Source organism: Pristiophorus japonicus, chromosome 24 (genome assembly GCF_044704955.1).
Source record: "Pristiophorus japonicus isolate sPriJap1 chromosome 24, sPriJap1.hap1, whole genome shotgun sequence".
In the NCBI taxonomy this organism is placed as follows: Eukaryota; Metazoa; Chordata; class Chondrichthyes; family Pristiophoridae; genus Pristiophorus; species Pristiophorus japonicus.
The window spans coordinates 27,587,994-27,615,353 of NC_092000.1; the positions used below are offsets into that span (position 1 = coordinate 27,587,994).

At 49.0% G+C, this 27,360-nt stretch overlaps 1 protein-coding gene across 1 annotated transcript in view; it reads left to right on the forward strand.

Annotated features, from left to right (window-relative positions):
• The window catches only part of mcoln1a (mucolipin TRP cation channel 1a), a 64,634-nt gene that overhangs the window by 14,742 nt on the left and 22,532 nt on the right, over nucleotides 1–27,360 (forward strand). The window contains exons 2-8 of the mRNA XM_070867078.1: nucleotides 3,162–3,394; nucleotides 7,960–8,127; nucleotides 13,732–13,888; nucleotides 16,566–16,647; nucleotides 21,474–21,570; nucleotides 22,785–22,884; nucleotides 24,105–24,214. Of these exons, the coding sequence (XP_070723179.1) occupies nucleotides 3,162–3,394; nucleotides 7,960–8,127; nucleotides 13,732–13,888; nucleotides 16,566–16,647; nucleotides 21,474–21,570; nucleotides 22,785–22,884; nucleotides 24,105–24,214 (947 nt within the window). The remainder of the gene's footprint in view (nucleotides 1–3,161; nucleotides 3,395–7,959; nucleotides 8,128–13,731; nucleotides 13,889–16,565; nucleotides 16,648–21,473; nucleotides 21,571–22,784; nucleotides 22,885–24,104; nucleotides 24,215–27,360) is intronic.

Below are 27,360 nucleotides of genomic sequence, written 5' to 3' on the forward strand. Positions count from 1 at the left end.
GCCTTCAATCCCATCAATTTCCCCAACACAATTTCCCGACTAATAAAGATTTCCCTCAGTTCCTCCTCCTTACTAGACCCTCTGACCACTTTTATATCCGGAAGGTTGTTTGTATCCTCCTTAGTGAATACTGAACCAAAGTACTTGTTCAATTGGTCTGCCATTTCTTTGTTCCCCGTTATGACTTCCCCTGATTCTGACTGCAGGGGACCTACGTTTGTCTTTACTAACCTTTTTCTCTTTACATACCTATAGAAACTTTTGCAATCCGCCTTAATGTTCCCTGCAAGCTTCTTCTCGTACTCCATTTTCCCTGCCCTAATCAAACCCTTTGTCCTCCTCTGCTGAGTTCTAAATTTCTCCCAGTCCCCAGGTTCGCTGCTATTTCTGGCCAATTTGTATGCCATTTCCTTGGCTTTAATACGATCCCTGATTTCCCTAGATAGCCACAGTTGAGCCACCTTCCCTTTTTTATTTTTACGCCAGACAGGAATGTACAATTGTTGTAATTCATCCATGCGGTCTCTAAATGTCTGCCATTGCCCATCCACAGTCAATCCCTTAAGTATCATTAGCCAATCTATCTTAGCCAATTCATGCCTCATACCTTCAAAGTTACCCTTCAAGTTCTGGACCATGGTCTCTGAATTAACTGTTTCATTCTCCATCCTAATGCAGAATTCCACCATATTATGGTCACTCTTCCCCAAGGGGCCTCGCACAATGAGATTGCTAATTAATCCTCTCTCATTACACAACACCCAGTCTAAGATGGCCTCCCCCCCCCTAGTTGGTTCCTCGACATATTGGTCAAGAAAACCATCCCTTATGCACTCCAGGAAATCCTCCTCCACCGTATTGCTTCCAGTTTGGCTAGCCCAATCTATGTGCATATTAAAGTCACCCATTATAACTGCTGCACCTTTATTGCATGCACTCCTAATTTCCTGTTTGATGCCCTCCCCGACATCACTACTACTGTTTGGAGGTCTGTACACAACTCCCACTAACGATTTTTGCCCTTTTAGTGTTCTGCAGCTCTACCCATATAGATTCCACATCATCCAAGCTAATGTCTTTCCTAACTATTGCATTAATCTCCTCTTTAACCAGCAATGCTACCCCACCTCCTTTTCCTTTTATTCTATCCTTCCTGAATGTTGAATACCCCTGGATGTTGAGTTCCCAGCCCTGATCATCCTGGAGCCACGTCTCCGTAATCCCAATCACATCATATTTGTTAACATCTATTTGCACAGTTAATTCATCCACCTTATTGCGGATACTCCTTGCATTAAGACACAAAGCCTTCAGGCTTGCTTTTTTAACACCCTTTGTCCTTCTAGAATTTTGCTGTACAGTGGCTAGAGGATTTGAGTATAGGAGCAGAGAGGTCTTATTGCAGTAGTACAGGGCGTTGGTGAGGCCGCACATGGAATATTGTGTTCAGTTTTGGTCTCCTAATCTGAGGAAGGACGTTCTTGCTATTGAGGGGGTACAGCGAAGGTTCACCAGACTGATTCCCATGATGGCAGGACTGACATGAGGAGAGACTGGATCAAGTGGGCTTGTATCCACTGGAGTTTAGAAGAATGAGAGGGGATCTCATAGAAACATATAAATTCTGACGGGATTGGACAGGTTCGATGCAGGAAGAATGTTCCCGTTGCTGGGGAGTTCCAGAACTAGGAGGCACAATCTAAGAATAAGGGGTAAGCCATTTAGGACCGAGATGAGGAGAAACTTCTTCACTCAGAGGTTAACCTGTGGAATTCTCTATCGCAGAAAGTTGTTGAGGCCAGTTCATTAGATATATTCAAAAGGGAGTTAGATGTGGCCCTTACGGCCAAAGGGATCAAGGGGTCTGGAGAGGGTATGGATCAAGGGAAAGCAGGAATGGGCTACTGAAGTTGAATAATCAGCCATGATCTTATTGAATGGCGGTGCAGGCTTCAAGGGCCAAATGTTTTTCTGTTTACCTCTTTGACCAAGCTTTTGGTCATCTGCTATAATGTCGTCCTATGTGGCTCGGTGTCAAATTTATTTGTTTTGTCTTAAAACACTGACGTGAAGTGCCTTAGGACTTTTTACTATGTTAAAGGGGCTATATAAATACAAGTTGTTGTGAGGCAGACTGTTGGATTGTGGAAGCTGAACACGCTCCAGCGGCAAGGGCTAACCAAGACGACTGGCGACCAAGCTCTGTACACACATACGATCAGTCACTGCTATGGTAGAAAAGCTCCCTATTCCTGCAGGGTCAATCAGTCAGTCTCTTACTGGCACAGTCATGGCTCCTTTAGCCTTTGTGAAGAAAATGCATGAGTTTTCTGAGAGTGAGGGGTGGGTTTCATTAAAAATCCTGTCTGTCTCATTAAATCGCCAGAGTTGACATTATTGACTTACAACTGTTCTGTGCACTGTCCTTGTTGCAGTACAGTGCCCGGGTGTTGGTTTATGTGTGGATTTAATCCTGAATTTTGTTTCCGTGTCTCTAAACACACTGATGTGTTGCTTTGTACAAATCAGGTTTTCTGTGGCTGTAAATGGGAATGAGGTGGGGGAAGGTTGGGTATCTGGGAGGGGCAGTGGACCTGTGTCTGTGTGCATAGTACAGAGTCAGCTCTACAATCTTTTGTTGCTCCTTATCCTGAAGTGGGAACAGTTGACCTGTTGGAAGTGCTGTGTCTGTGTTTCTGGCTCCGTCACTTTGTGCCAGTGATGTGTGTCAAACAGCAGTGAGTGGAATGACTGGTTAATCTGCATTGTTGGTGGTGGTTGTTGGCGAAGAGGTTGTTGGTCAGGGTACCGGGGAAAGTCCCTGCTTCCTGTCGAGTGGAGACACTCGACCTTTATCTCTTCACCTGAACGGGCTGGAGGAAGCTTGGCTTCACATTCCACGTGAGGTGTGGTTAGTGACACACGAAATCCATTCAACCCCTCCTGGCGTAACACGACTCGCGACCCAAAGAGGTTGAGGGAGACGGGTGTGCCAGTGTCTGGGGGTTGAGTGGGCCCGGAGATCATGGGTCTGGGGTCGTGTGGGGTCGGGGTCGAGTGGGCCCCGGTCAGACTGAGAGCTCAGGCGCCTGGCATTTGCTTCTTGACAACTTGTAACTTCTGACTCATTGATTGTTGAACTTTCTTTCCCGTCCATGTAGAGAGGGATAAGCTGCTGACTCCAGTGAATAATTATGGCTCCCAGGATGATGTGCACGTGATCACTCCTCACTCCAGCCTGCCATCCCAGGCTGTGTTGGACATGCAGGAGGAGGAACTAAGGAGGAAGCTGAAATATTTCTTCATGAGTCCCTGTGATAAATACCGAGCGAAAGGCCGGAAGCCCTTCAAGCTGCTGGTGCAAATCATCAAGCTCATAGCAGTCACAGCACAGGTAAGGTGTGACACCTGCAGCCATCGGCTGTGTCGGAGTGGCCACAGGTCGGAACATGAGCTGGACTGACTCTGGGGCCTCCCTGTTCTCTGATGGTGATAACAGAAACCCTGTGCTCCCCAGGGGAGCTGGGATACTCACTGCTGCTTCAGCTGATCAGCTACATTAGCACAGGCCAGAGATCCTTCATGGCTCGATACCATCATAAGTGGTGTGTTCATCTACACAGGTCTCTGCACTTGTTATTCATTCGTGCAAAGCGCTTTGACACGATGAGTAGCTTTATAAATTAAAGGTTTATTTACATAAGAATTAGGAGCAGGGGTCGGCCATTCAACTCCTCGAGTCTGCTCCCCCCATTCAATAAGATAATGGCTGATCTTCTACCTCAACTCCACTTTCCTGCACTGTCCCCATATCCCTTGATTCCCTTAATATCCAAAAATCTATCGATCTCTGTCTTGAATGTACTCAATGACTGAGCCTCCACAGCCCTCTGGGGCAGATAATTCCAAAGATTCACCAGCCTCTGAGTGAAGAAATTTCTCCTCGTCAGTCCTAAATGGCCAACCCCTTATTCTGAGACTGTGACCCCTGGTTCTAGCCTCCCCAGTCAGAGGGAAACATCCTCCCTGCATCTACTGTCTCGTCCTGTAAGAATTATGTATGTTTCAATGAGATCACCTCTCATTCTTCTAAACTCCGTTTATTTACCCAGTGTTTAGGAGAATACCACCACCTCCAAGTTACCCCGCCACCCCCCTCCCCCCTCCCCAAGCCCCAAGTCAAACACCATCCTGACTTGAAAATATATCAACCGTTCCTTCATCACTGGGTGAAAATCCTGGTGCTCCCTCCCTAACGGCACTGTGGGAGCACCTTTACCACCTTCTCGAGGGCAACTAGGAATGGGCGATAAATGCTGGCCTTGCCAGCGATGCCCACATCCCGAAAAATTTTTTTTAAAGTGTGTGTACCGAAAGGGGTCGTGGGAATGAGTTTAGTGCTTGGACTTGGACTCTGGTTCGCTGACTATAATCCACTCGTGACACTCCTCGTGGGAACTAAGTACTGTAATATTCAAACATGCTAAATCTAAAGAGGTTTGATCTAAATCTATTGTGCCTAGCACAACCTCGGGACGTCCCAAAGCGCTTTACAGCCAATGAAGTACTTTTGGAGTGCAGTCACTGTTGTAATGTGGGAAATGAGGCAGCCAATTTGCGCACAGCAAGCTCCCACACACAGCAATGTGATAATGGCCTGAAAATCTGTTTTTATTATGTTGATTGAGAAAAAATATTGGCCAAGACTCTGGGGATAATGTCGAAGGTAAGACTCTTAACACAAGCAGACAGTCAGATTGTTAGTTTATTTTTACTTGTATACAAGGGGAGAGTGCCCTCGACAAAGGCTTAGGGTACCAACTCCGACAATCTACAGAAATTTTGGAATATTTATACCTCCTATCATATGTGATGGTTCCTCCTTTTTTTGTAATAGTGCAGAGTCTAGCAGTTAATTTAATTACTTCATTAGTGTTATCCAATGGCTACTTGTCTTAGATACCCTTTCCTTATTTTGGACTAACTTCTCCTTGCCCCCTGTGTACACTGTCTGGTTTTTTTGGTTTACACATCCTTATTGTGATTATAATTAGACAGAGAAGACAGATGACCTTAGCTGCCGTGAGGTAATGCAACCTGTGGTTTCAACTGTTGACAGCTTGTTTGGTATAGTTGCTGAAGTAAGCTCGAATTCTTAGGTTGACCAAATATAATGTCCCAGCAAGCCTTGCAATCTATGGTTGCTCTTTTTCTATCTTTCCACAATAACTCCCCTGCTCTTCTTCGAAATAGTGCCATTAGATCTTTTGCGTCCACCTGAGAGAGCAGACGGGGCCTCGGTTTAACGTCTCATCCGAAAGACGGCACCTCCGACAGTGCGGCACTCCCTCAGCACTGCACTGGGAGTGTCAGCATAGATTTATGTGCTCAAGTCCCCGGAGTGGGACTTGAACCCACAACCTTCTGACTCCGAGGTGAGGGTGCTGCCCACTGAGTCGCAAGTAAATTTGAAAGGTAAATTTAGGACAGAAATCGGGCCGTTCTTTTCACAGAGTGATCAGTGCGTGCAATGGTCTCTGGGAAGTGTGATGGATGAAAAATCCCTGGGATCATGTAGGAAACATTTGGATGTTGTATTCCACACCCCTCCCCCCATTGCATTGTCCTTCTGGATGGGATGTATTGGCTTTCCTTTGGAGTGATCTTGTGAATGATGGTCAGAATGATCATGAGTTTATTGGAGCACTGAATTGTTGGCTGGAGTCACGTGAGGGGCGACCTCCCTTCACCCGCTGCCCTCAACTCAGCAGTTCAGCGACTTCCTTTTTAATTTTTTTTTTTGAATGGAGCAAAAGCAATGGCAACGAAGAGTGCCGTCATCAAGGTCCAGGTTGGTGATTGGAGCATGGGCAGATGCATCAGATACAGCAGGAGCGACGAGGTCGGGGTGAAGGAGCAGCGAGAGACTGTGGAGGGATGTGATCGGGGCCCAGGGGCAGCACGGGCCAGCCCACACTGCGAGATATGTGTGCACTAGGTCCGTGCAGCAGAGCAGGTCTCCAGTCATCAGGGTTAACCCTTGCCACTGGACCAAGACCTAGCTCTGTCAAGCCCGTGTGGTTCCTGGTGTGCAACGGCCACCACACGTTAAAAAAATCCACGCACAGGCATCTTCCACCCTTCAACATGTAGTGTGGGTCCTTCATTGAAACACCTGTGAACTCATCCTTTTTTGGCTTGGAAGCGGATCATCCTCATTTCGAGGGACTGTCTATGAATGGTTGGTGCGTGTGCCTTGACAGCGAGGTCTTTAGCACGTTGAACTGCGAGGCTGTTGAATTTTCTCCCGCATCGATGAACGCACCTTTCAAGAATTCCGTAGGTTGATGAAAATCCGCGTGGAAATGGCAGCTGCAGTGGTGCCAAGTAAAGTTGGCTTGTGTCTTAAATCATTTTACTCTTCAGGGGGATCGGAGCTAAGATTAACCAAGACTTTAAACCTTTCTAACCATTGGGTTTTATGAACCTTGGGTATTACAGAGCGAGACTCATCCAATCTTTAAACCAGCAGCACAACCAACTCGAAACTCGGCATGGCCATGTCTTATGCTTCAAGAGGCTGAGGTTAATAATCCATCGACGCCCTACGTGGTATTCTGGTCAGACGCGTGGGTGAGACGGGGTGATGGGTGGGGTGCTTGGTGTCTCGTGGCAACCATTGGAACACACCGTAAACCTTCAGTCTCACCCAGACCTTTGGGTGGGGTCGTTTTATGCTGTGTTGGGTGAGTTAGGTTTTTTGGAAGGTTGGAGGGTGTGTTTAGAAGAGTAGAGGGGCCAAATAGCTTGTTCTTACCCTTGCATACATACTATGGGGGGCTGGGGGTGAAGTCATGCTACATAGTGACAAGATGGTGAGAGTGCTAACAGAACTGAAGGAGATTTATCAACATTAGACCCTACATAGTCAACTGGAGCTGAAGAACAACAGTACTGCTTGCTCAGGTCTGTGACTGGGAATGATAGAATGAACTTGCATTTCTACAGCATCTTTCGTGACCGTGGGACGTCCCAAAGCGCTTTACAGCCATTGAAGTGTAGCCTCTGTTGCAATGTAGGAAACGCGGCAGCTTATTTGTGCTCAGCAAGCTCCCACAAACAGCAATGAGATAAATAACCTATATATTTTAAACTGTTGCTGGTCCCAGAGCAAAGACTGTTCTCCCTCTTTGGTCAGTGTGCTCAGGGTGGGGCAACAAGTCCTTTTGTCAATATTTACTTCATGCCCCGTTATATTAGTTCAGGCGTTAGCACGTAGGGACATTCCTTGACAGCCAACCTCCATCTTCTTGCTCTACAAGGCTCCCTGCTACAGCCGAGTCACCGCAAGAATTTATAGAACGTAAGAACTCGGAGCAGGAGTAGCCCATTTGGCCCCAAGAGTCTGCTCCGCCATTCAATAAGATCATGGCTGATCATCTACCTCAACTGCACTGTCCCCATATCCCTTGATTCCCTTAACATCCCAAAATCTATCGATCTCTGTCTTGAATATACTCAGCGACTAAGTCTCCACACCCCTCTGGGGCAGAGAATTCCAAAAATTCACCACCCTCATGACTGAAGAAATTTCTCCTCATCTCAGTATTAAATGACCAACCACTTATTCTGAGACTGTGACCCCTAGTTCTAGACTCCCCAGCCAGGGGGAAACGTCCTCCCTGCATCTACCCTGTCAAGCCCTGCAAGAATTTTGTATGTTTCAATGAGATCACCTCTCATTCTTCTAAACTTTAGAGAATATATGCCTAAATCTACTCAATCTCTCCTCAAAGGACAATCCCCAAAAGAGTCAGTCTGTGGAATAGAAAGTGAAAAACATCCCAAATGTCGGCAAGTTTGTTCCCTACAGGACACAAGCTAGATGAGAGAGAGCTCCATTACTAGGGCAATACATTGCTGTTTGGAGACTAATGCCTCTTGCTGTTCCCCCCACAGTTGATCCTGTTTGGGTTGAGTAACCAGATGGTGGTGGATTTTACAGAGGAAAACACAATGACGTTTAAGAACATCTTCCTGAAGGATTACACGGATGGGTTTGATGCCTTCTACGCTGTGTATACACAGAGCGACGTCTATGATTCTATTTTCTACACAGTTGACCAGGTTGGTGGCTGCAGTTAGAACAGGCTTTCTTCCTCGTGTTACGATTTGGACACTCTTCCAGCTATCTCTCGGCCAAATTCAAATTTCTGGTGGCAGCCCATGCTCCATACAAGTCAACTTGCTATTTCAGCATGAACTTGATAAATGTACCTCGTAAAATAGATAATATTGAACTGCTCTCCTCTTTTTCATTTTGTTTTAAACGCCAGATTGCCCACACACACAGTTGTAGTAATGGCAGGATCATGCCTTTATTTAAACTTCATACTACACAAAAAACAGTGTAAAAGTTACCGAGACATACACTTCACAAAACCAGTGCATGCTTCCTGCTTGAGATGTAAGCGTTCCGTTTCCAGTACCTCTTCTTGAGACAGTGTTCGCTCACATCGGATACAAAATCAGGCCTTTGAACTCTCTATTCCATACTTACTATCAATAAAGCATGTTACATCAGAAGTTATGCAGATACTGACAGACTGACAATGTAAACTAAACAACCAGCCACTCAACCGCCTGAAACTGGTTTATTGCCACAATCAACTCTTGCCATGAATTTTATGACTATAACACACAGGTGACCAAGTTGACACATTCGAATGGCTGACTGACTCTCACACCTTCTCGCATCACTTTTCCTGTGGAGACATTCTCTGCTTTGATCCAAAACTTCAATTTACAATCCACCATCATCATCATCATAGGCGGTCCCTCGAAACGAGGATGACTTGCTTCCACGCCAAAAAGGGATGAGTTCACAGGTGTTTCACTGAAGGACCTAATATTCCAGGACCTGAACTACATGTTGAAGGGTGGAAGATGCCTGTGCGTGGATTTTTTTAACGTGTGGTGACCGTTGCACACCAGCCACCACACGGGCTCGACAGAGCTAGGTCTTTATCCAGTGGCAAGGATTAACCAAGACAACTGGAGGCCAGCTTTGCTGTACGGATCTAGTGCGCGCACATATCGCAATGTGGGCTGGCCTGTGCTACCCTGGGGCCCTCGCCCCTTCTGCGCCCTGAACTCTGGCCTTTCCTGGGCCCCGATCACGTCGCTCCACGATCACTCACCGCTCCTGCGGCCTGACCTCGCCGCTCCTGCTGTACCTGCCCATGCTTCAATCAGCGACCTGAACCTTGGTGATATCCAATCCAGTCACCCTCTTCATAGCCGCCGCTCTCCAGCACACGCTGTACCTTGAAGTGGTCTGCTCCACGCTGCTCCTTTGAAGGCCCCGACCTGCTTGATGGTCCTTGCAGGTCAGGAGTTGCTGTGCTGAATGCCACCCCTAAAGTAATTCACTACACTCAAGTAAATGAGCCCTGTCTGTCAATAACATTAAATCTAGGTGACTTACACAAACCATACTATTCTGTAGTGTACATATAGTTGATATTTTGGTAATCCCTGGCCTAATCGTGTATGCCTTCTACTGGGCTGTGGATAGCTTTTTTCCCTTGCTCCACTGGCAACAATTACAGACATGCCTTTAAAGAAACTACCATGCAGGACATGTCTGGAAGCCAACTTAGACATATTCAGGTTGAAAAATAAGTGCCTGTATACTCAACCGGTGCTCACTTTCCCCAGCTTCAGTGTTTCCCAATTGGATACGGCACATTAATATTACCTTGTCAACACATCCATTAATACAAGATTAATAAACACACTTCTATATCCCACAGTATGTGTGTATGTGTATATATAACAGTGGTATATGTACACAAACAAGATGCTGTCAATGTGTTGTGTGTATATTCACACTGTATATATAGATACCACAGTATGTGTGTTATATTTGTACAGGTTGTACCTCCCTATCCAGAACCACCCCTCGTCCGGCACCATTCCCAGCCACTGGGTGGCGCCTGCGCAGAACTCTGACATGAACAAATTGAAGTCCTTTCTCGCTGCAGACTCCCACAATCGCTGGCCTGACCCCGCGATCCACCGCCCCCCTCACCCACGATCTCTCTGCCGCACCCCCAGCTAGCCAGCCCCGATATCCCCTTGCTCAGTACCTGTACCATCCAATTTAACGAGACCACCCCTCGTCTGGAAAAATCCCTTATCCACAACAGGCCAGGTCCCGGATAAGGGAAGTTCAACCTGTATATGTATATCTCACATTGTATGTCAGTTTATTGTTATATAGGCTACTGTGTATGTATATTTATATAGATTCATTGAATCTACATTGAGGTGAAGGAAAGTGAGTATCCTAAACACTTGGCCGGAAATATTCCTGTATTTCTGGCCTCCCCTTACACCCAAGAAGGTCCTTTTCTGAAGCCAGTTGAAGACCTATTTTGGAAACAGCACAGTGAAACTGGCATCCAATTGGGAGACACTCAAGTTGGGAAAAGCACTGGTCCATTTACAATCCATGTTGACCAGAAAAGCTTTTTGAACTTTTAACCCAGCATGTGTTATCTCAGACTGCGCCAAAAGCAAGGTATACGGGTAATATGGGCTTCGGTCCTACAGATACAACGTAGGATTCCACCATGTTGAAAGAAAAACTTGCATTTATATAGCGTCTTTCACAACCTCAGAACATCCTAAAGCACTTCACAGACAATGAAGTACTTTTGAAGTATGGTCACTGTTGTAATGTAGGAAACGCAGCAGCTAATCTGTACATAGCAAGCTCCCACACACAGCAATGACCACAGCTGTTTTTAGTGATGTTGTTTGGGGGATAGATATTGGCCAGGACGCTGGGGAGAACGCCTGAGAGAAGATGGGACCTCGGTTTAACATCTCATCTGAAAGGTGGCACCTCCCTCAGCACTGTGCTGGAGTGTCGGCTTGGATTTTGTGCGCCAGTATCTGGAGTGGGACTTGAACCCACAACCTTCCGACTTGGGTAAGAGTGCTACCCACTGCCACGGCTGATATTACGGAGCACAACATTTCAGGTGAGTAGCGTTAGTTATACAAGGCACTTTTCATAACCAGCTAGTCTGCTAATCATCTGGCCAGGCAGCATCTGTGGAGAGAGAAACAGTTAACGTTTCAGGGCAAATGACCTTTCATCGGAACTGGAACGGGTTAAAGATGTAACCGGTTTTACGCAAGTGCAGAGGCAGGAAAAGGGTGAGGGGAGGAAACGGCAAAAGGAGAGGAGGTCTATGATGCGGTGGAAGGCGGGAAAGACTGACTGACAAAAGGAATGATGGTGCGCTGCAAAATAAGATGGTAATGGGACAAGTTTAAAAAAAGCAAAAGATGTGTCCAGATAGGGTGTTAATGGGAATGGCAGAATCCACCAGCTGTCACAAAAAATGGGGGCAATGGTTACGATCTGAAATTGTTGAACTCAATGTTAAGTCCTGAGCACTTTACAACCTTCCGGACTCAGCGACCCAGAGCAGGAACCCTGGACACTTTCCCCCTCCCCAACTCTGGTGTTCAGCCAATAGTTGGAGACCGTATGAGGTTAGCTAAGTCACCACAGACCAGGGAGTGAATGTGGCCAAAGTCCCCGAGCCCCACTTTTATTTAAATATAAGCAAAATTGTCAGCTTTCTTCTTGAGCGTTCCTCTTCAGCTTGTAGCACTTGGGCATGAGTCACAAGGTTTGAGGGTTCAAATCCCACTCCGGGACTTGAGCACATTCTGTCGGCGGATGCTGGAGTATAGTAGGGAGGAACTCTGCATTATTGGAGGTGCTGTCAACCTGCCTGTTCAGAGACGAGCAGCAAGTTCTCCAGTGTCCTGGCTAGCATTCCTCCAAACAGCAGCACTAAATCAGGTTAACTAATCAGTCATCGCTTTTGCTGCCTCTGGGATCTTACTTTGCACAAACAGGCTGTCATTTTTTTTTTGTCTCACTTCGAAAGTAACTCACCGGCCCAGAGGATTACCACCCAGTTTTTGGGTAATGTTGATGTCCCGTGCCTCCCGAAAGTGCTGACCTGTCTAAGGGTGCACGGATCCAGCCTTGATCCCAAAGAACTGTTCTTCATGTGAATTATTTTTCAGGCGATTAGTGTCTGCTACACCTTGCCTTTAATGTTGGGGGAGAAAAAGTACCTGAAAGGATATAAATGGGCATCGAGCCAAAGCAAGATATTGGAAGAGGTGGCCGAAAGCTCGGTCAACGGGGAGAGGTTAGGGAGAGAAGTCCAGAGCTTGAGCCTCGGCAGTTGAAAGAGTGGCCGTCAATGGGGAGGCGATGGGATTGGGGGCGATGCACAGGAGGTTGGGGCCCTGTTGGTTGGCAGACAGAGGGGTGAGGAGTGGTGCAACTCGAACAGTGAAGGGAGAGCCAACACCATCAGGAGAGCGTAGGAGAAAGGGGTAAAATCCTAACAGCAGGATAGTCTCCTCCCCCAGATCACGCTCTGTCCTTGTCTCCTGTATCTTCTCCCAGACACACTGTCAGCTGTGGCTCAGTGGGCAGCACACTCGCTTCCGACTCAGAAGGATGTGGGTTCAAGTCCCACTGTAGGGACTTGAGCATATTATCCAGGCTGACACTCCCAGTGCAGTGCTGAGGGAGCGCTGCACTGTCGGAGGGGCTGTCTTTTGGATGAAACGTTAAACCGAGGCCACGTCTGCTCTCAGGTGGATGTAAAAGATCCCACAGCACTACTTCGAAGAAGAGCAGGGTAGTTATTCCCGGTGTTCTGGCCAATATTCATCCCTCAACCAACATCAAACTGCAAAAACAGATGATCTGGTCATTATCACATTGCTGTTTGTGGGAGCTTGCTGTGCGCAAATTGGCTGCTGAGTTTCCCACATTACAACAGTGACTACACTCCAAAAGTACTTCATTGGCTGTAAAGCACTTTGGGACGTCTGGTTGTAAAAGGTGCTATATAAATGCAAGTCTTTTTCTTTTCTTTTCCTTTTCTCTTTTCTTTCTCTCTTTCTTTCTCTTTCTTTCTTTCTTTCTTTTTCTGGTTCCTTCTCTCCCCTGGTTCCTTCTCTTTTATTTACCGTGCCCTTCCTAGGTAACATTCTGAACTCTTCTACCCTTGCGTGCTTCCCACCTTACTGATGGCTTAGTTTCATTTTAAATTGTGTGTGTCCCATTACTTGACCACGTTTATCAAATTGCCTGATTGTGCTGAAAGTTCAGTGGCTTCATCCTGTGTTCACGAGGTTGATTGCGGAGATGATGGGGTTGACTTACGAAGAAAGGTTGGGCCTATACATATTGGAGTTCAGAAGAATGAGAGGTGATCTTATAGAAACATATAAGATAATGAGGGGGCTCGACAAGGAGGATGCAGAGAAGCTGTTTTCACTCATAGGATAAGAAGCCGCCCATTTAAAACAGAGATGAGGAGGAATTCTTCTGAGGGTTGTAAATCTATGGAATTCTCTGCCGAGAATGCTGTGGAGCTGGATCATTGAATATATTTAAGGTGGAGATAGACAGATTTTTGAGCGATGAGAGTAAAGGGTTATGGGGAGCGGGCAGGGAAGTGGAGCTGAGCCCATGATCAGATCAGCCATGATCTTATTAAATGGCGGAGCAGGCTCGAGGGGCCAAATGGCCTACTCCTCCTATTGTGTTCTATATCTGCGTGGACCTATAGTAACTACAGTATGGCTCGAGTGAGATGCCTTGTGTTCCTTTCTCAGTACCTTGCTCTGCAAAATATGACTCTGGGCCAGTACGCCTACGTGTTTGAAGGGGATGAGAATCGGACAGCTCTGCAGCTCTGTCAGCGCTTTTATAAGAAAGGCAGCATCAACCCGGCGAATGACACCTTCAACATCAACCCAGAGGTGATAACAGGTGAGCGACTCGGGCGGACCATGGCTCATGAAACCAGCTCATCACATTTTCTCAGCCCAAACCCACTGTCTTTGCGTAGACCACCCATGGATCATCTGAGTTTCTCTTCCCCACCCTCCCACCATCCGTACTTTTTAAGGTTTGTTTTTGAGATGTGGCTGATTCTGGCAAGGCTGTCACTATTGTCCACTTCCCCACCCTGTGGCCATGAGCAGGTGGTGGGCCTTCTCCCTCCGGTGAAGGTACTTTGACCCACTTGCCATTGGGCAGTTCCAGTTCTTTGACCCAGTGACGATGAAGGAAGGGCTATCTGTCCAAGTTCAGATGGTGTGTGACTTGGAGATGGTGGTGTTCCCATGCGCCTGCTGCCCTTGTCCTTCTAGGCGGTAGAGGTCACGGGTTTGGGAGGTGCTGCCTAAGAAGCCTTGGCGAGTTGCTGCAGTGCATCTTGTAGATGGTACACACTGTAGTCACAGTGTGCCGGTGGGAGGAGGGGTGGATATGGAGTCCAGGGGCACCGGTCACAAGGCCGGGATGGTGCGAGCTTCTTGAGTGCTGTTGCAGTTCACCTTTCTAGATGAGTGGTGGGTATTCCATCACACTCCTGACTTAAGCCCTGTAGATGATGGCATGGCTTTGAAAGGTCAGGAGGTGAGCCCCAGGGTACCCAGCCTCTGACCTCTTGTTGTCATGGTGTTGATATGCCTGGTCCCGTTTAGCTCCTACTTTTGTTCACCTTCCCCCCCCCCCCCCCCCCCCCCCCAACGCAAGGCTCGTGCTGCGTGGGCCACGATGTCCCCACGTATCTTTCCTGAGTGACCCCTTCCTTCACATGTGGAATTAGGTGGCGAGCCGTTAGGATGTGTGGGCCCACGTTGCCGTGCTGCCATAGGAACGGTGCCAATCAGCAGCAAGCAACACACCGGGCTCCCACTAGGGGGGGGGCTAGGCACCGGAGGGTGATTGACCTGTGGAACCCGGTGCCCCAGCGAGAATCGCCATCTTCAGGGGAGGAGTGGAGCGCCCTGGGGAACGGGCTCTCGTTCTCCATCCTGGACAGGATCACCTGTTATGCTGTGATTTATATTAAACTATCTCCGACCACGGGAGTTTAATTTCTCTGTCAGTGGAACTTGCACCGGGCCCCACACTATCGGCGAAAGCACAATATCCTAGTGGTAGACACACTAACCACATCAAACTTGACTTTGATTTTAAAACGAACTGCAAAAATCCATTTTGTATATAACTTGGTAAAATGTCCCAGGGCGCTTCACGGAAGCGTTATCAAACAGAAATGTGATACCGAGCCACATAAGGAGATATTGCAGATCAAAGCTTGGTCAAAGAGATACATTTTAAGGAGGAGAGAGAGGCGGAGAGGTTTAGGGAGGGAATTCCAGAACTTTGAGCAGAGGCAGCTGAAGGCATGGCCGCCAATGGTGGGATGATAAATTGGAACTGCGCAAGAGGCCGGAATTGGAGGGTGCAAAGATCTCCAGTGTGTGGGAGTTTCTCGGGCTGGAGGAGGTTCCAGAGATATGGAGGGGTGAGGGCATGGAGGGATTTGAACACAAGAATCAGAATTTTAAAATTGAGATGTTGCCGGACCAGGAAACAATGTAGGTCAGCGAGCACAGGGGGTGATGGGTGAGCGGGACTTGGTGCGAGTTAGGACACGGGCAGCCGAGTTTTGGATGAGGCTCTACATCCAGCGATGCGATTGGTTGGAGTCGGGCCTTGGTCCACAGGCTCGCTAACTGATGTCACTTCCTGTGCCGTGGCACGGATCCGATGGTGTGCATCATTGCACCTCCTCCAGAACGCACAGGTCAAAGGCACACCCAATCCACAGCGCGTCAATTGTTGGAGGGTGGGCGGGGGGAGGGGGGGTGCAGGCAGGTGATGGGGAGAAAGTGGGTTTGGGCGGGATTTAAATGTCTAGTGGGAGAAAGGAGGGAGTTGGTGGGTTGGGAGTAAAATGTCACTGTCGCACACTGACTCTCAGTAATAAAATACAGATACTAGAAACCACAGCTATTGGAGATCTCCACTGGCAGGAGGAAGGCATTGGGTGGGATCCTTCATCCAAATCTGAAGGGTCCAACCATAAAGTACTCCTCCATGCTGGAGGGAAGGATTCCCATCTGTACCCAAGACACTAGCCACTCCTTTCAGCTAATCGATTGTGCACGCCCACCATTGCCTCATCCGATCTTGTGACTGAAAACACGGAGCGAGGGGCAGTGGGGTGTGCTGGGAGCTGTAGCTGTTGGTCAGCTACCACTCTCCTCGAACGATCGTTGCCTCCAAGGTCTCTGCACTTCTCCAATTCCAGCCTCTTGAGCATCCCCGGTTTCAATCGCTCCACCATTGGTGGCTGTGCCTTCAGCTGCCTGAGCCCTGAGCTCTGGAATTCCCTCCCTAAACCTCTCCGCCACCCTATCTCTCCTCCTTTAAAAAGCTCCTTAAAACCTACCCCTTTGACCAAGCTTTTGGTCACCTGCCCTAATATCTCCTTATGTGGTTCGGTGCCAAATTGTGTTTGATAATCGCTCCTGGGGACGTTTTACTATGTGAAAGGTGCTATCTAAATACAATTTGTTGTTGAATGGCAATGCAAGGGGCTCGACGTGTTACTGTGATTGGGTAGGTAATTCGACTCCTTTTCTTGCAGAGTGCGTGAGTGTGAGCCCCAGCGTACATGCCTACCCCAGGGAGATGCAGACGTACAGGAACTTCACACTGAAATTCTACAAGTAAAGTCATCCTCATTTTAAAATAAGATTTGAGATTATTTTGTTGAGCCCAGCTTCATTGGCTGCATGCGGTTGCTAGCCTGATTGTGTAACTCCATCGGTCAGACCCAAGAGCTAGCGATAAGGCTGTATAAAACTTAAGAGCACTCCGTGCACGACAGGAAGGATATTGAGGCTTTCGGGGGTACAATGCAGAGTTACGATGCTGTCTAGAATGAGGAAATATAAAAAGGAGTAAGAAGTTTAAAAACCTTGTGCTTTGGCCGTTGGAACAACTCAGATTACTGTGTGATAAAATAGTGTTTCCCCTCGTGGGGGAATCTAGAACTAGGGGGCATAGTTTCAGAATAAGGGGTTGGCTATTTAAAACGGAAATGAGGAGGAATTTCTTCTCTCCTGAGGATTGTGAATCTGTGGAATTCTCTGCTCCAGAGAGCTGTGGAGGCTGGGTCATTGAATATATTTAAGGCGGAGGTAGACAGATTTTTGAACGATAAGGGAGTGAAGGCTGATAGGGAGCGGGCAGGAAAGTGGAGCTGAGCCCAAGATCAGATCAGCCATGATATTGAATGGCAGAGCAGGCTCGAGGGGCCGTATGGCCTGCTCCTATTTCTTATGTTAATCGTGAAAGGACGGGACAGGGTAAGCAGACTGTCTAGAATGAGACCGTACCAGATTTCGAACGGAGGGCAGGGGAGATCTCTTCACGCAGAACTTGTGACAAGGTTCTAAATTATATTGAATTAGTGGATAAAGAGGAGTCGGGTAAATGTGATTAGGACTAATTGCTCACTCGGAGTATAATCACTGACACGTATTTCTGCGTGCAGTAGGTGTTAAAGTGGTTACCCCTCCCTCCAGTTAAATGTGTGTAGTGCATGACATGGTGATTATCGCCAGGGTGCAGGGATGCTGGTCACCAGACATTTCATAGAATTACATAGAATGTACAGGCCATTCGGCCCAGCCCGCTTCATCCAACCGTATCTGGCATCCCTTCAAATCTTTCTCTCTCGTACCTGTGTCACCACCGTTAAATTCATCTCCGCTATTAGCCGCGACTACTCCCTGTGGTAGCGAGTTCCTCATTCTCACCACTCTCTGGCTATAAAGGTTTTTCCTGAATTCTTTAATAGATTTATTAATGACTATTGTGATATATTCTTTACTACATCACTAAATCTCACACATACACAAGGTGGCTCCAATAGATCAGGTGACTTTTATTGTATTTACAGCAGCAGTTGCATTGCCACAGTAGTCCACTAGATGGAGCTCCATCATCATAGACAGTCCCTCGGAATCGAGGAAGACTTGCTTTCACTCTTAACATGAGTTCTTAGGTGGCTGTACAGTCCAATATGAGAACCACAGTCTCTGTCACAGGTGGGACAGATAGTCCTCGAGGGAAGTGGGGAGTCTGATTTGCCGCACGCTCTTTCCCGCTGCCTGCGCTTGATTTCTGCATGCTCTCGGTGACGAGACTCGAGGTGCTCAGTGCCTTCTCGGATGCACTTCCTCCACTTAGGGCGGTCTTTGGCCAGGGACTCCCAGGTGTCGGTGGGGATGTCGCACTTTATCAGGGAGGCTTTGAGGGTGTCCTTGTAACGTTTCCTCTGCCCACCTTTGGCTCGTTTGCCGAGTAGGAGTTCCGAGTAGAGCGCTTGCTTTGGGAGTCTTGTGTCTGGCTCTATACTACAACTATGGCTCCTAGTTTTGGATATACAGGCGCAACGTACCAAATCCGGAACTCCAAAAACCGGAATTGTCCGAAAACCAGACATTTTGCGTATAGCCGACGGAGTCATCCGGAATTATTGTCCGCAAAACTCCAAATCCGGCACCGTTTCAGTCGATGATTCCGGATTTCAAACAAGGAAATCCAGTCTGAAATCTGGAATCCTTGACCAAATCCGTGCTGGATTTTGGGTTTTGCCGGATTTTGGACCTCACTGCTCAAAACCCGGCACGGATTAGGTTGAGGATTACGGATTTCAGACTATTGATTTTCCTGTCTGAAATCCGGAAAAAAACAAAAACTGGAATGGACTAGGTCCCGAGGATTCCGGATTTCAGACGTTGTACCTGTGTGTGCATACTGTATCAATAAATACACCGACAATCATCTCCGAGGCTCTACCAACGTCACAATGTGCACTGGAGGCCATTTGCAAGCTGCTTCCCTTGCACCCACTGGCTTTTGGCAGACCTCTCACTGGTGTCCGTCTGCATCCTCCCAGCTGGGAGCTATTGCAAACGCTGGCCATCCCTATAGTTATAGTTTTCATGCTTCCCTCTGCTCTGGCCTCCGCTTAGCCAATGCCTGGGAGGCACATTTGTAACTTGGGGGCCCAGCGTGTTGGAGCGTTCCTGAGGGTGGCTGTTGAGGCAGTGCCAGTCGGGACTGCAGCCCTCGAGGTCATGAGGTACCCTGGGCGGCCCTGCGTACACTGCGGTTCAGGAGCACATTGGGATCAGGCTGGTGGGGTGAGAATGGACCCTTGTTCTTGGTTTAACCCAAGATGTGGTTTTGCTGGCCATGCTGCTGAGGCAGCTGGTAGTTCCCTCAGTGACTCGGGAGATAAGCACTGCCATGTGTGGAACAAACAGGATAACACCTGCTTCAGTCCCTGCTGCGCGCTGTTAGCTGGGACAACTGGTGTTGAATGAGGACAGGGCGGGTATGGCCACTGACACATTCTGTGTTGGGTTATCTTGAAGAATGGCAATAGTGCGAGATAAAGCTGTGTGGCCAAACCCCAGTAAGAGTCAGTGCTCTCGGGCGGAGGGGACTGTACCCCAGAGAGAGTCAGCACCTTCAGGGATGGAGGGGACTGTACCCTAGTGAGAGTCAGCACCATTAGGAGAGGGAGGGACCCGTACCCCAGTGAGAGTCAGTGCTCTCTGGAGGAGGAGACTGTATCCCAGTGAGAGTCAGCACCATTAGGAGAGGGAGGGACCCGTACCCCAGTGAGAGTCAGTGCTTTCTGGAGGAGGAGACTGTATCCTAGTGAGAGTCAGCACCATTAGGAGAGGGAGGGACCCGTACCCCAGTGAGAGTCAGTGCTTTCTGGAGGCGGGGACTGTATCCTAGTGAGAGTCAGCACCTTCGGGGGTGGAGGGGACTGTACCCCAGTGAGAGTCAGGAGAGAATGGAGAAGTAGCTGTTTAAATGAAATGGTACAGGTATATTGAGTTGGCCAGCGACACTCCATATTGTTTTAGTGGGTCTGGAATCTTGAACGGTGGAGGTCCTGGCCCAATCCAACCAGTTTTAGATATGCTGATGAAAAGTTTAGATCTCTCTGTTTGAAGGGTGGGTTGACCTGATGTTTGGCGACGCACTCTAGGGTGTGTGAACCAGACCCCAGCTTAACACTGGACTGAAGCCGGACTCGCGTGGAACCTGGAAACAAGCCCGGTGTGGTGGACTTACACTTGCGCAGGAGTGTGCAACGTCTACAGGTTTCCCAAAAGCCTTCGCTGGTTTGACTCTTGACTGTTTGGCCGTGTGAAACTGTTCTGATGCGACAGTCCACTCCGTCTGGTCGCCGGTCTGCAACTCTCTCCCTTCAGCTGTTCCCAGACTTGAGTCCTGAGTCACATTTTCCAACAAAGGGAGAGCAGCTCCTGTTGATATCAGTGACGGATTCAACGTGGATTAAAATAGCAAATCCCTTTTGTACTTTGCCCAGTTATGTTTCCGTAGGTGAATCGAACCACTTGTGATGGTGAAATAATCCGAGTGTGGTGATAATTATACTTTACTAAAGAAGCTAAGGTTTGTACGTCATACAGAATGAATTGCAGGGAGGGTTTGGTGAAGTGATATGCTTGGGTGTGTCTTGTGTCTGAGGTTATAGTGTACCTGAGTTTGGGTATCCATGTTACTGCTGTCACTGGTTACTGAACTCCTTGAATAAATAACACCATCTATTATGGCTACTCTAGAGCACAAGTCCCAGATACAATCCTGGTCTGTACTGAGCTCCCCGAACTGAGTGCACGCACACACTGGTGATAAAATTAGCCCGGAGCTCCTGAGCAAGGAAGGGGTTAATCGTCCATGATGTCTGCTCCTTACATCCTGTGCCCACTGGAATCGTGGGATACGGTGCCCCTCACGGTTGAATGGCTTGTCTGTGTTCACTCCTGAGAAACCTGAGTGTGGCCACCACGCGTGAAACCACAACCCAGTGTGAGTCCGTGTCTCAGAGTGGAGGGAGAGAAGTGGTGTGGAGTTAATGGTTGGGTTTTATTTTGCTGCAAGTCATCTCACTATCCCACCTCTTGCAATTCGCTTGCTGCCAGTTAGAATCATAAACTTGCAGCACAAAAGGGGGCCATTCAGCCCATCGTGCCTGTGTTGGCTCTTTGATCGAGCTATCCAATGCGTCCCACTCTCCCCGCCCCCCCCCGCTCTTTCCCCATAGCCCTGCAAATGTTTCTTTTCTAAGTGTTTATCCAATTCCTTTTTGAAGGTTACTATCGAATCTGCTTCAGGTGCAGTCCACTGTTGCTCTCTTCGTGTGTGACCCTTGACCATAAGTGTCGGAAGACTATTGCGCTGTGTGGGGCATCATCGCCAAGCCCAATCCTGACCGCCCTCGGCCTCTGCGCGTGTTCAGCAGTGCACTCCCTAACCCACTGGCACCGAGGAAAGTTTGAGACTCAGCTCCTGCCTTGACAGATCGGCTGACGGCACAGACCATAGATTGAATTTGGGGCTTTCTCTCTCGGTCAGTCACTGGGCTGTGGCAGGTGGGGGAGGGAAGGGAAGACGCCCTCAGCCATCCTGTTAAAACCTATTCTCATTGTGTCCTCAGGCTTATAAATGTCTTCATAAAGTTTAAACTGAAGGCCATAAACATCCAGACAATCATCAACCATGAAATCCCGGATTGTTACACATTTCAGATTCTAGTAAGTGCGATCCTCAAGTGTAACCTGTTCCTCTCTCCAAGCGGGTAATGTTACGCTCTCTTGCGTGTTATCGCGTGAAATGAGCCTGTTCAGCTGTCAACTTGTCAGGGCGATGATGCAGGAATTAATCTTGAACCAGTAATGCAGCAAAAGACTTAACATTCACGAAGCCTAAATACCCCCCTCCACTACCGGCACACCGTGGCTGCATTGCGGCAACTCGCCAAGGCTTCTTCACCATCTCCCAAACCCGTGATTTGCACCAGAGCCAGAAGGACACAGGCTTCACGTTCCCCTCCAAGTCACACACCATCCCGACTTGGCAATATATCATAGAATCATAGAGAATTATGGGACATAAGGAGGCCATTTGGCCCATTGTGTCCGTGCCGGTCAAAAAAGAGGCTATCCAGTCTAATCCTACCTTCCAGCTCTTGGTCTGTAACCCTGTAGGTTATGGCACTTTAAGTGCACATCCAAGTACCTTTAAATGTGGTGAGGGTTCCTGCCTCTACCACCCTTTCAGGCAGTGAGTTCCAGACCCCACCACCCTCTGGGGGAAGAAATGTTTCCTCGTCTCCCCTCTAATCCTTCTACCAACTACTTTAAATCTATATCACCGTTGCTTCATGGACGCAGGGTCAAATCCAGGAACTCGCTCCCCAGCAGCACTATGGGTGAATAGCCCACTGCTGCTCACTGTTTGGGCTCTTGGATAAGGAAGAATAGCAGCTCTGGGCAGCCGGGACCCATAACCCCAGTAGATAGCCAGGACAATCGGGAGGGGGTAGGGGCGGAGTGAGGGAGGGGTGGGGGCGGGCGGAGTGAGGGAGGGAGGGAGGGGTGGGGGCGGGCGGAGTGAGGGAGGGGTGGGGGCGGGCGGAGTGATGGAGGGGTGGGGGCGGGCGGAGTGATGGAGGGGTGGGGGCGGGCGGAGTGATGGAGGGGTGGGGGCGGGCGGAGTGAGGGAGGGGTGGGGGCGGGCGGAGTGAGGGAGGGAGGGGTGGGGGCGGGCGGAGTGAGGGAGGGGTGGGGGCGGGCGGAGTGAGGGAGGGGTGGGGGCGGGCGGAGTGAGGGAGGGGTAGGGGCGGGCGGAGTGATGGAGGGGTGGGGGTGGGTGGAGGGAGGGGTGGGTGGAGGGAGGGAGGGGTGGGGGCGGTGTGTGGGAGTGAGAGAAGAGGGAATTGTGACGAATGATTTCAATTCCATTACAGATCCTGTTTGATAATAAAGCGCACAGCGGCCGGATAAAGATCAGTTTGGATAACGATGTGATTATTAACCAGTGTGCTGATCCCAGTGTTTTTGGATATGGTGAGGATACCTCATAGACATCGCTGTAAACAAAATTCTGCTTACTCTAAATGGGTAATCTCTGTCTGATGTGGTCTATGGGGAGAGCAGGGCAGTGGGATTCGTTTGGGGATAGATACAGGGCTATGGGAGAGAGCGGGGCAGTGGGATTAGTTTGGGGATAGATACAGGGCTATGGGGAGAGAGTGGGGCTGTGGGATTCGTTTGGGATTGACACAGGATAAATAATTGAAAAGGAAAAAAATTTCAAGGCTATGAGGAACGGGTAGGAGAGTAATGTTCCATTTAGACTGCGTGGCCAAACAATGCTCCAGGGGTCCTGTGCAGCCGAGGATTCTAAATTGGAAAAAAACGCACATGCGCGGACTTTTGAAAGTGCTGCACGGCCCCAAACAAACGTGAAGGGGAACATTTCAGGAGAGTGGGACTAATTGGATAGGATATTCAAAGAGCCAGCATAGACACCATGGGCTGAACGATGTCCTCCCGTACTGTTTGACTTTATGCTAAGTTTGGAAGGATAGCTGTACTTGGGTGTTTTATTATTTGTAAACAGTTCAAGTGGCAACACTAAATAATACATACACGAACCTTAATAGAAAGAAAGACTTGCATTTATATAGCGCCTTTCACGGCCACTGCATGTCTCAAAGTGCTTTACAGCCAGTGAAGTATTTTTGGAGTGTGGTCACTGTTGTAATGTGGGAAATGCAGCAGCCAATTTACGCACAGCAAGCTCCCACAAACAACAATGTGATAATGACCGGATAAACTGTTTTTGTGTTATGTTGATTGAGGGATAAATATTGGCCCAGGACACCGGGGATAACTCCCCTGCTCTTCTTTGAAATAGTGCCATGGGATCTTTTACGTCCACCTGAGAGAGCGGCCTCGGTTTAACGTCTCATCCGAAAGGCGGCACCTCCGACAGTGTAGCGCTCCCTCAGCACTGCACTGGGAGAGACAGCCTAGATTTATGTGCCCAAGTCCTTGGAGTGGGACTTGAACCCACAACCTTCTGACTCAGAGGCAAGTGTGCTGCCCACTGAGCCACAGCTGACACTAGGCCCGAAACTTGGAATTGTAGGCATACTGAAAAGCTGCGTGCTCGCGCTCACTCCTGTAGTGTCAAGATCCCACAGTAGTTTTACTCACTTGAAACTTTTTTTGGCTTCTCTCTTTTCTCTTCCCTTCCCCCCCCCCCCCCCCCCCCAACGCAGCTGACAATGACGCTGGGCGACTGATCTTTGACATCGGGGTCATTATGCTGTGTATGCTGTCCTTTGGCCTGTGCATGAGGTCGCTGATCCGAGGGTTCATGCTGCAACGCGTGAGTACTTGGGGCGTGGGATAGTTTCTGGCCCAGTGTTAGAAGTCGAACACTACCAGCTCGGGCTATCCAATCCACGGCGCACGTGCCCCGTGTCGGCCTTGAGCTCAGCCCGTGGAACGCCATCCTCTCTCTGCGCTTCCATTTCTCACTCGCCCATTTGCCCTGAGAGAACTTTTGTCGCCGGTGTGGCCTCATTGGTGGATTGACCCAGAATCGGAACAGCCGAGATCTGGTGGGCAATTCCGGAGAAACCTCCCTACCCAAAGAATGTACGAATACCACAAGGTGTAGTGGAGACACAAGAACATAAGAAATAGGAGCAGGAGTAGGCCATTCGGCCCCTCGAGCCTGCTCCGCCATTCAGTAAGATCATGGCTGATCATAGACCTCAACTCCACTTTCCCGCCGATCTCCACATTCTTTGATTCCCCTAGACTCCAAAATCTATCGATTTCTGCCTTCAATATATTCAGAGACTGAGTCTCCACAGCCCTCTGGGGCAGAGAATTCCAAGGATTCACCACCCTCCTCATCTCAGCCTTAAATGGCCGACCCCTTATCCTGAGACTGTGACCCCTGGTCCTGGACACTCCAGCCAGGGAAAACAACCCCTCAGCATCGATGATGTCAGAGACGAATAGCGTAGAGGTATTTAAGGGGAAGCAAGATAAACACGTGAGGAAGAAAGGAATAGAAGGTCATACTGATGGGGTGTGATGTAGTCGGGTGGGAGGAGGCTGGTATGCAGCATAAACACCGGCACAGACCAGTTGGGCCAAAGGGCCTGTTTCTGTGCTGTACATTCTATGTAAATGAATCCGATTATAATTTCTTTTATTCATTCATGGGATGTGGGCGTCGCTGACAAGGCCCAGCATTTATTGCCCATCCCTAATTGCCCCTTGAGAAGGTGGTGGTGAGCCGCCGCCTTAAACCGCTGCAGTCCGTGTGGTGAAGGTGCTCCCATGGTGCTGTTAGGGAGGGAGTTTCAGGTTTTGACCCAGCGACGATGAAGGAACGGCCGATATATTTCCAAGTCAGGATGGTGTGTGACTTGGAGGGGAACGTGGAGGTGTTGGTGTTCTCATGCGCCTGCTGCCCTTGACCTTCTAGGTGGTAGAGGTCACGGGTTTGGGAGGTATTGTCAAATATCGTCACTTGCTCTGAAGTGAAGCAGTTACGATTCATACCTGGCCTCGTCTTAACAAGTGTTTTAACGGTCTACTTTCAAAAGCATTGGAGTAGGGCATGTGGGGAAAAATGCAGTATCTAGTTCAGATTGCAAGGGGGCAGAGGGCGGTGAGAGATTGTGGCGGAGATGCGGTGAATGAGAGTACGGAGCCCAGAAGAGCAGAGGCCCAGCCCACACTGCGATATGTGTGCCCACTAGGTCCATGCAGCAGAGCAGGTCTCCAGTCGTCCTGGTTAACCCTTGCCACTGGACCAAGGCCGAGCTCTGTCGAGCCCGTGTGGTGGCTGGTGTGCAACGGTCACCATACGTTAAAAAAATCCACGCACAGGCATCTTCCACCCCCTCAATTGGAGTTCAGGACTGGAACATCGGGTCCTTCATTGAAACTCCTGTGAACTCATCTCTTTTGGTGTGGAAGTAAGTCCTCCTCGTTCGAGGGACTGCCTATGATGATGACGACTATCGCGCTATTGCATATTGGGTAGCGTGGGCGTACTCCTGAACACAAGGTGCTCAGACCGCTTATGGCAATGACCAGCAGCATGGTACCTGTCTTCAAACACACTTCCTCAGGCGGCCGAAGGCTGCACTGGAGACAGTGTTGGATCTCGTTGTCGATGCCTTCTCTTGATGATGGGAGGCTCCTGAGATACGGGAAGTGGTCCATGTTGTCCAGGGTCGCGCCGTAGTAATACCCGCCCTCCTGAATGGCTCAGACATGGACCATGTACAGTAGACACCTCCAGTCGCTGGAGAAATACCACCAACGATGTCTCTGCAAGATCCTACAAATCCCCTGGGAGGACAGACGCACCAACATCAGCGTCCTCGTCCAGGCCAACAGCCCCAGACTCCCAAAGCAAGTGCTCTACACGGAGCTCCTTCACGGTAACCAAGCCAAATGTGGGCAGCGGACCCTCAAAGCCTCCCTGATAAAATGCAACATCCCCACTGACACCTGGGAGTCCCCGGCCAAAGACCGCCCTAAGTGGAGTCTCATCGGCGAGAGCGTGCAGAAATCCAGTGCAGGCAGCGGAAGGAGCATGCAGCAAACCTGTCCCACCCACCCCTTCCCTCAACGACTATCTGTCCCACCTGTGACCGAGTCTGATTCTCGTATTAGACTGTTCAGCCACCTAAAAACTCACTTCAAGAGTGGAAGCAAGTCTTCCTCGATTCCGAGGGACTGCCTATGATGATGATGATGATGATGGGTAGCTGTCAAAGGCAATTTGTCACAGCTACATCGTCTTGGCTCCATGGTATTCACACAGCTGCCCCACGAAGGCCAAAGGTTTGGCCACTCCTGAAGTTCCCTCTACTCCGCCCAAACAATGAGGAACTATTTGCTATAGTTAATAACAAGGTAGACATAATTAAGATTTCTTGTGTTTGCCATTTCTTTTGAAAGTCCCCCCCCCCCTGCCCAGCACCCAATGTCCCTTTAATACCACCTCCCTGCTCTGGCCTGATTTCTGCACCAGTCCTCCTCGCCGTCTCTCCATGGGAATTCCAACTTGTCAGAATCTGGACAACGCCACCAGTTAACAGTCCGCGATCGTTCTCCATGTCTCTGAGCTGGGAGCTCTGAAGCTGGAACTTTAATCTGATTCTGGCTGGGTCAGAGAGGTGGACGGTCAGACTGTAACAACCACTTGTATTTATATAGCGCCTGTACAGTAGTGAAATGTCCCAAGGTGCTTGAGATAAGAATTTGTCACTGATTCGTATAAGTAGAAATTAGGGCAGGTGACCAAAAGCTTGGTCAAAGAGGTATATTTTAAAGAGCGTCTTGAAGGAGGCTTCGATGCTGGCCTGAGCGAGAACACTGACTTCAGTGCGTCTAGCCTCCCAATGGATTTGCAGGATCTTGCGGAGGCAGTGCTGGTGGTATTTCTCTAGCACTTTGAGGTGTCTGATGTATATGGTCCACGTCTCTGAGCCGTACAGG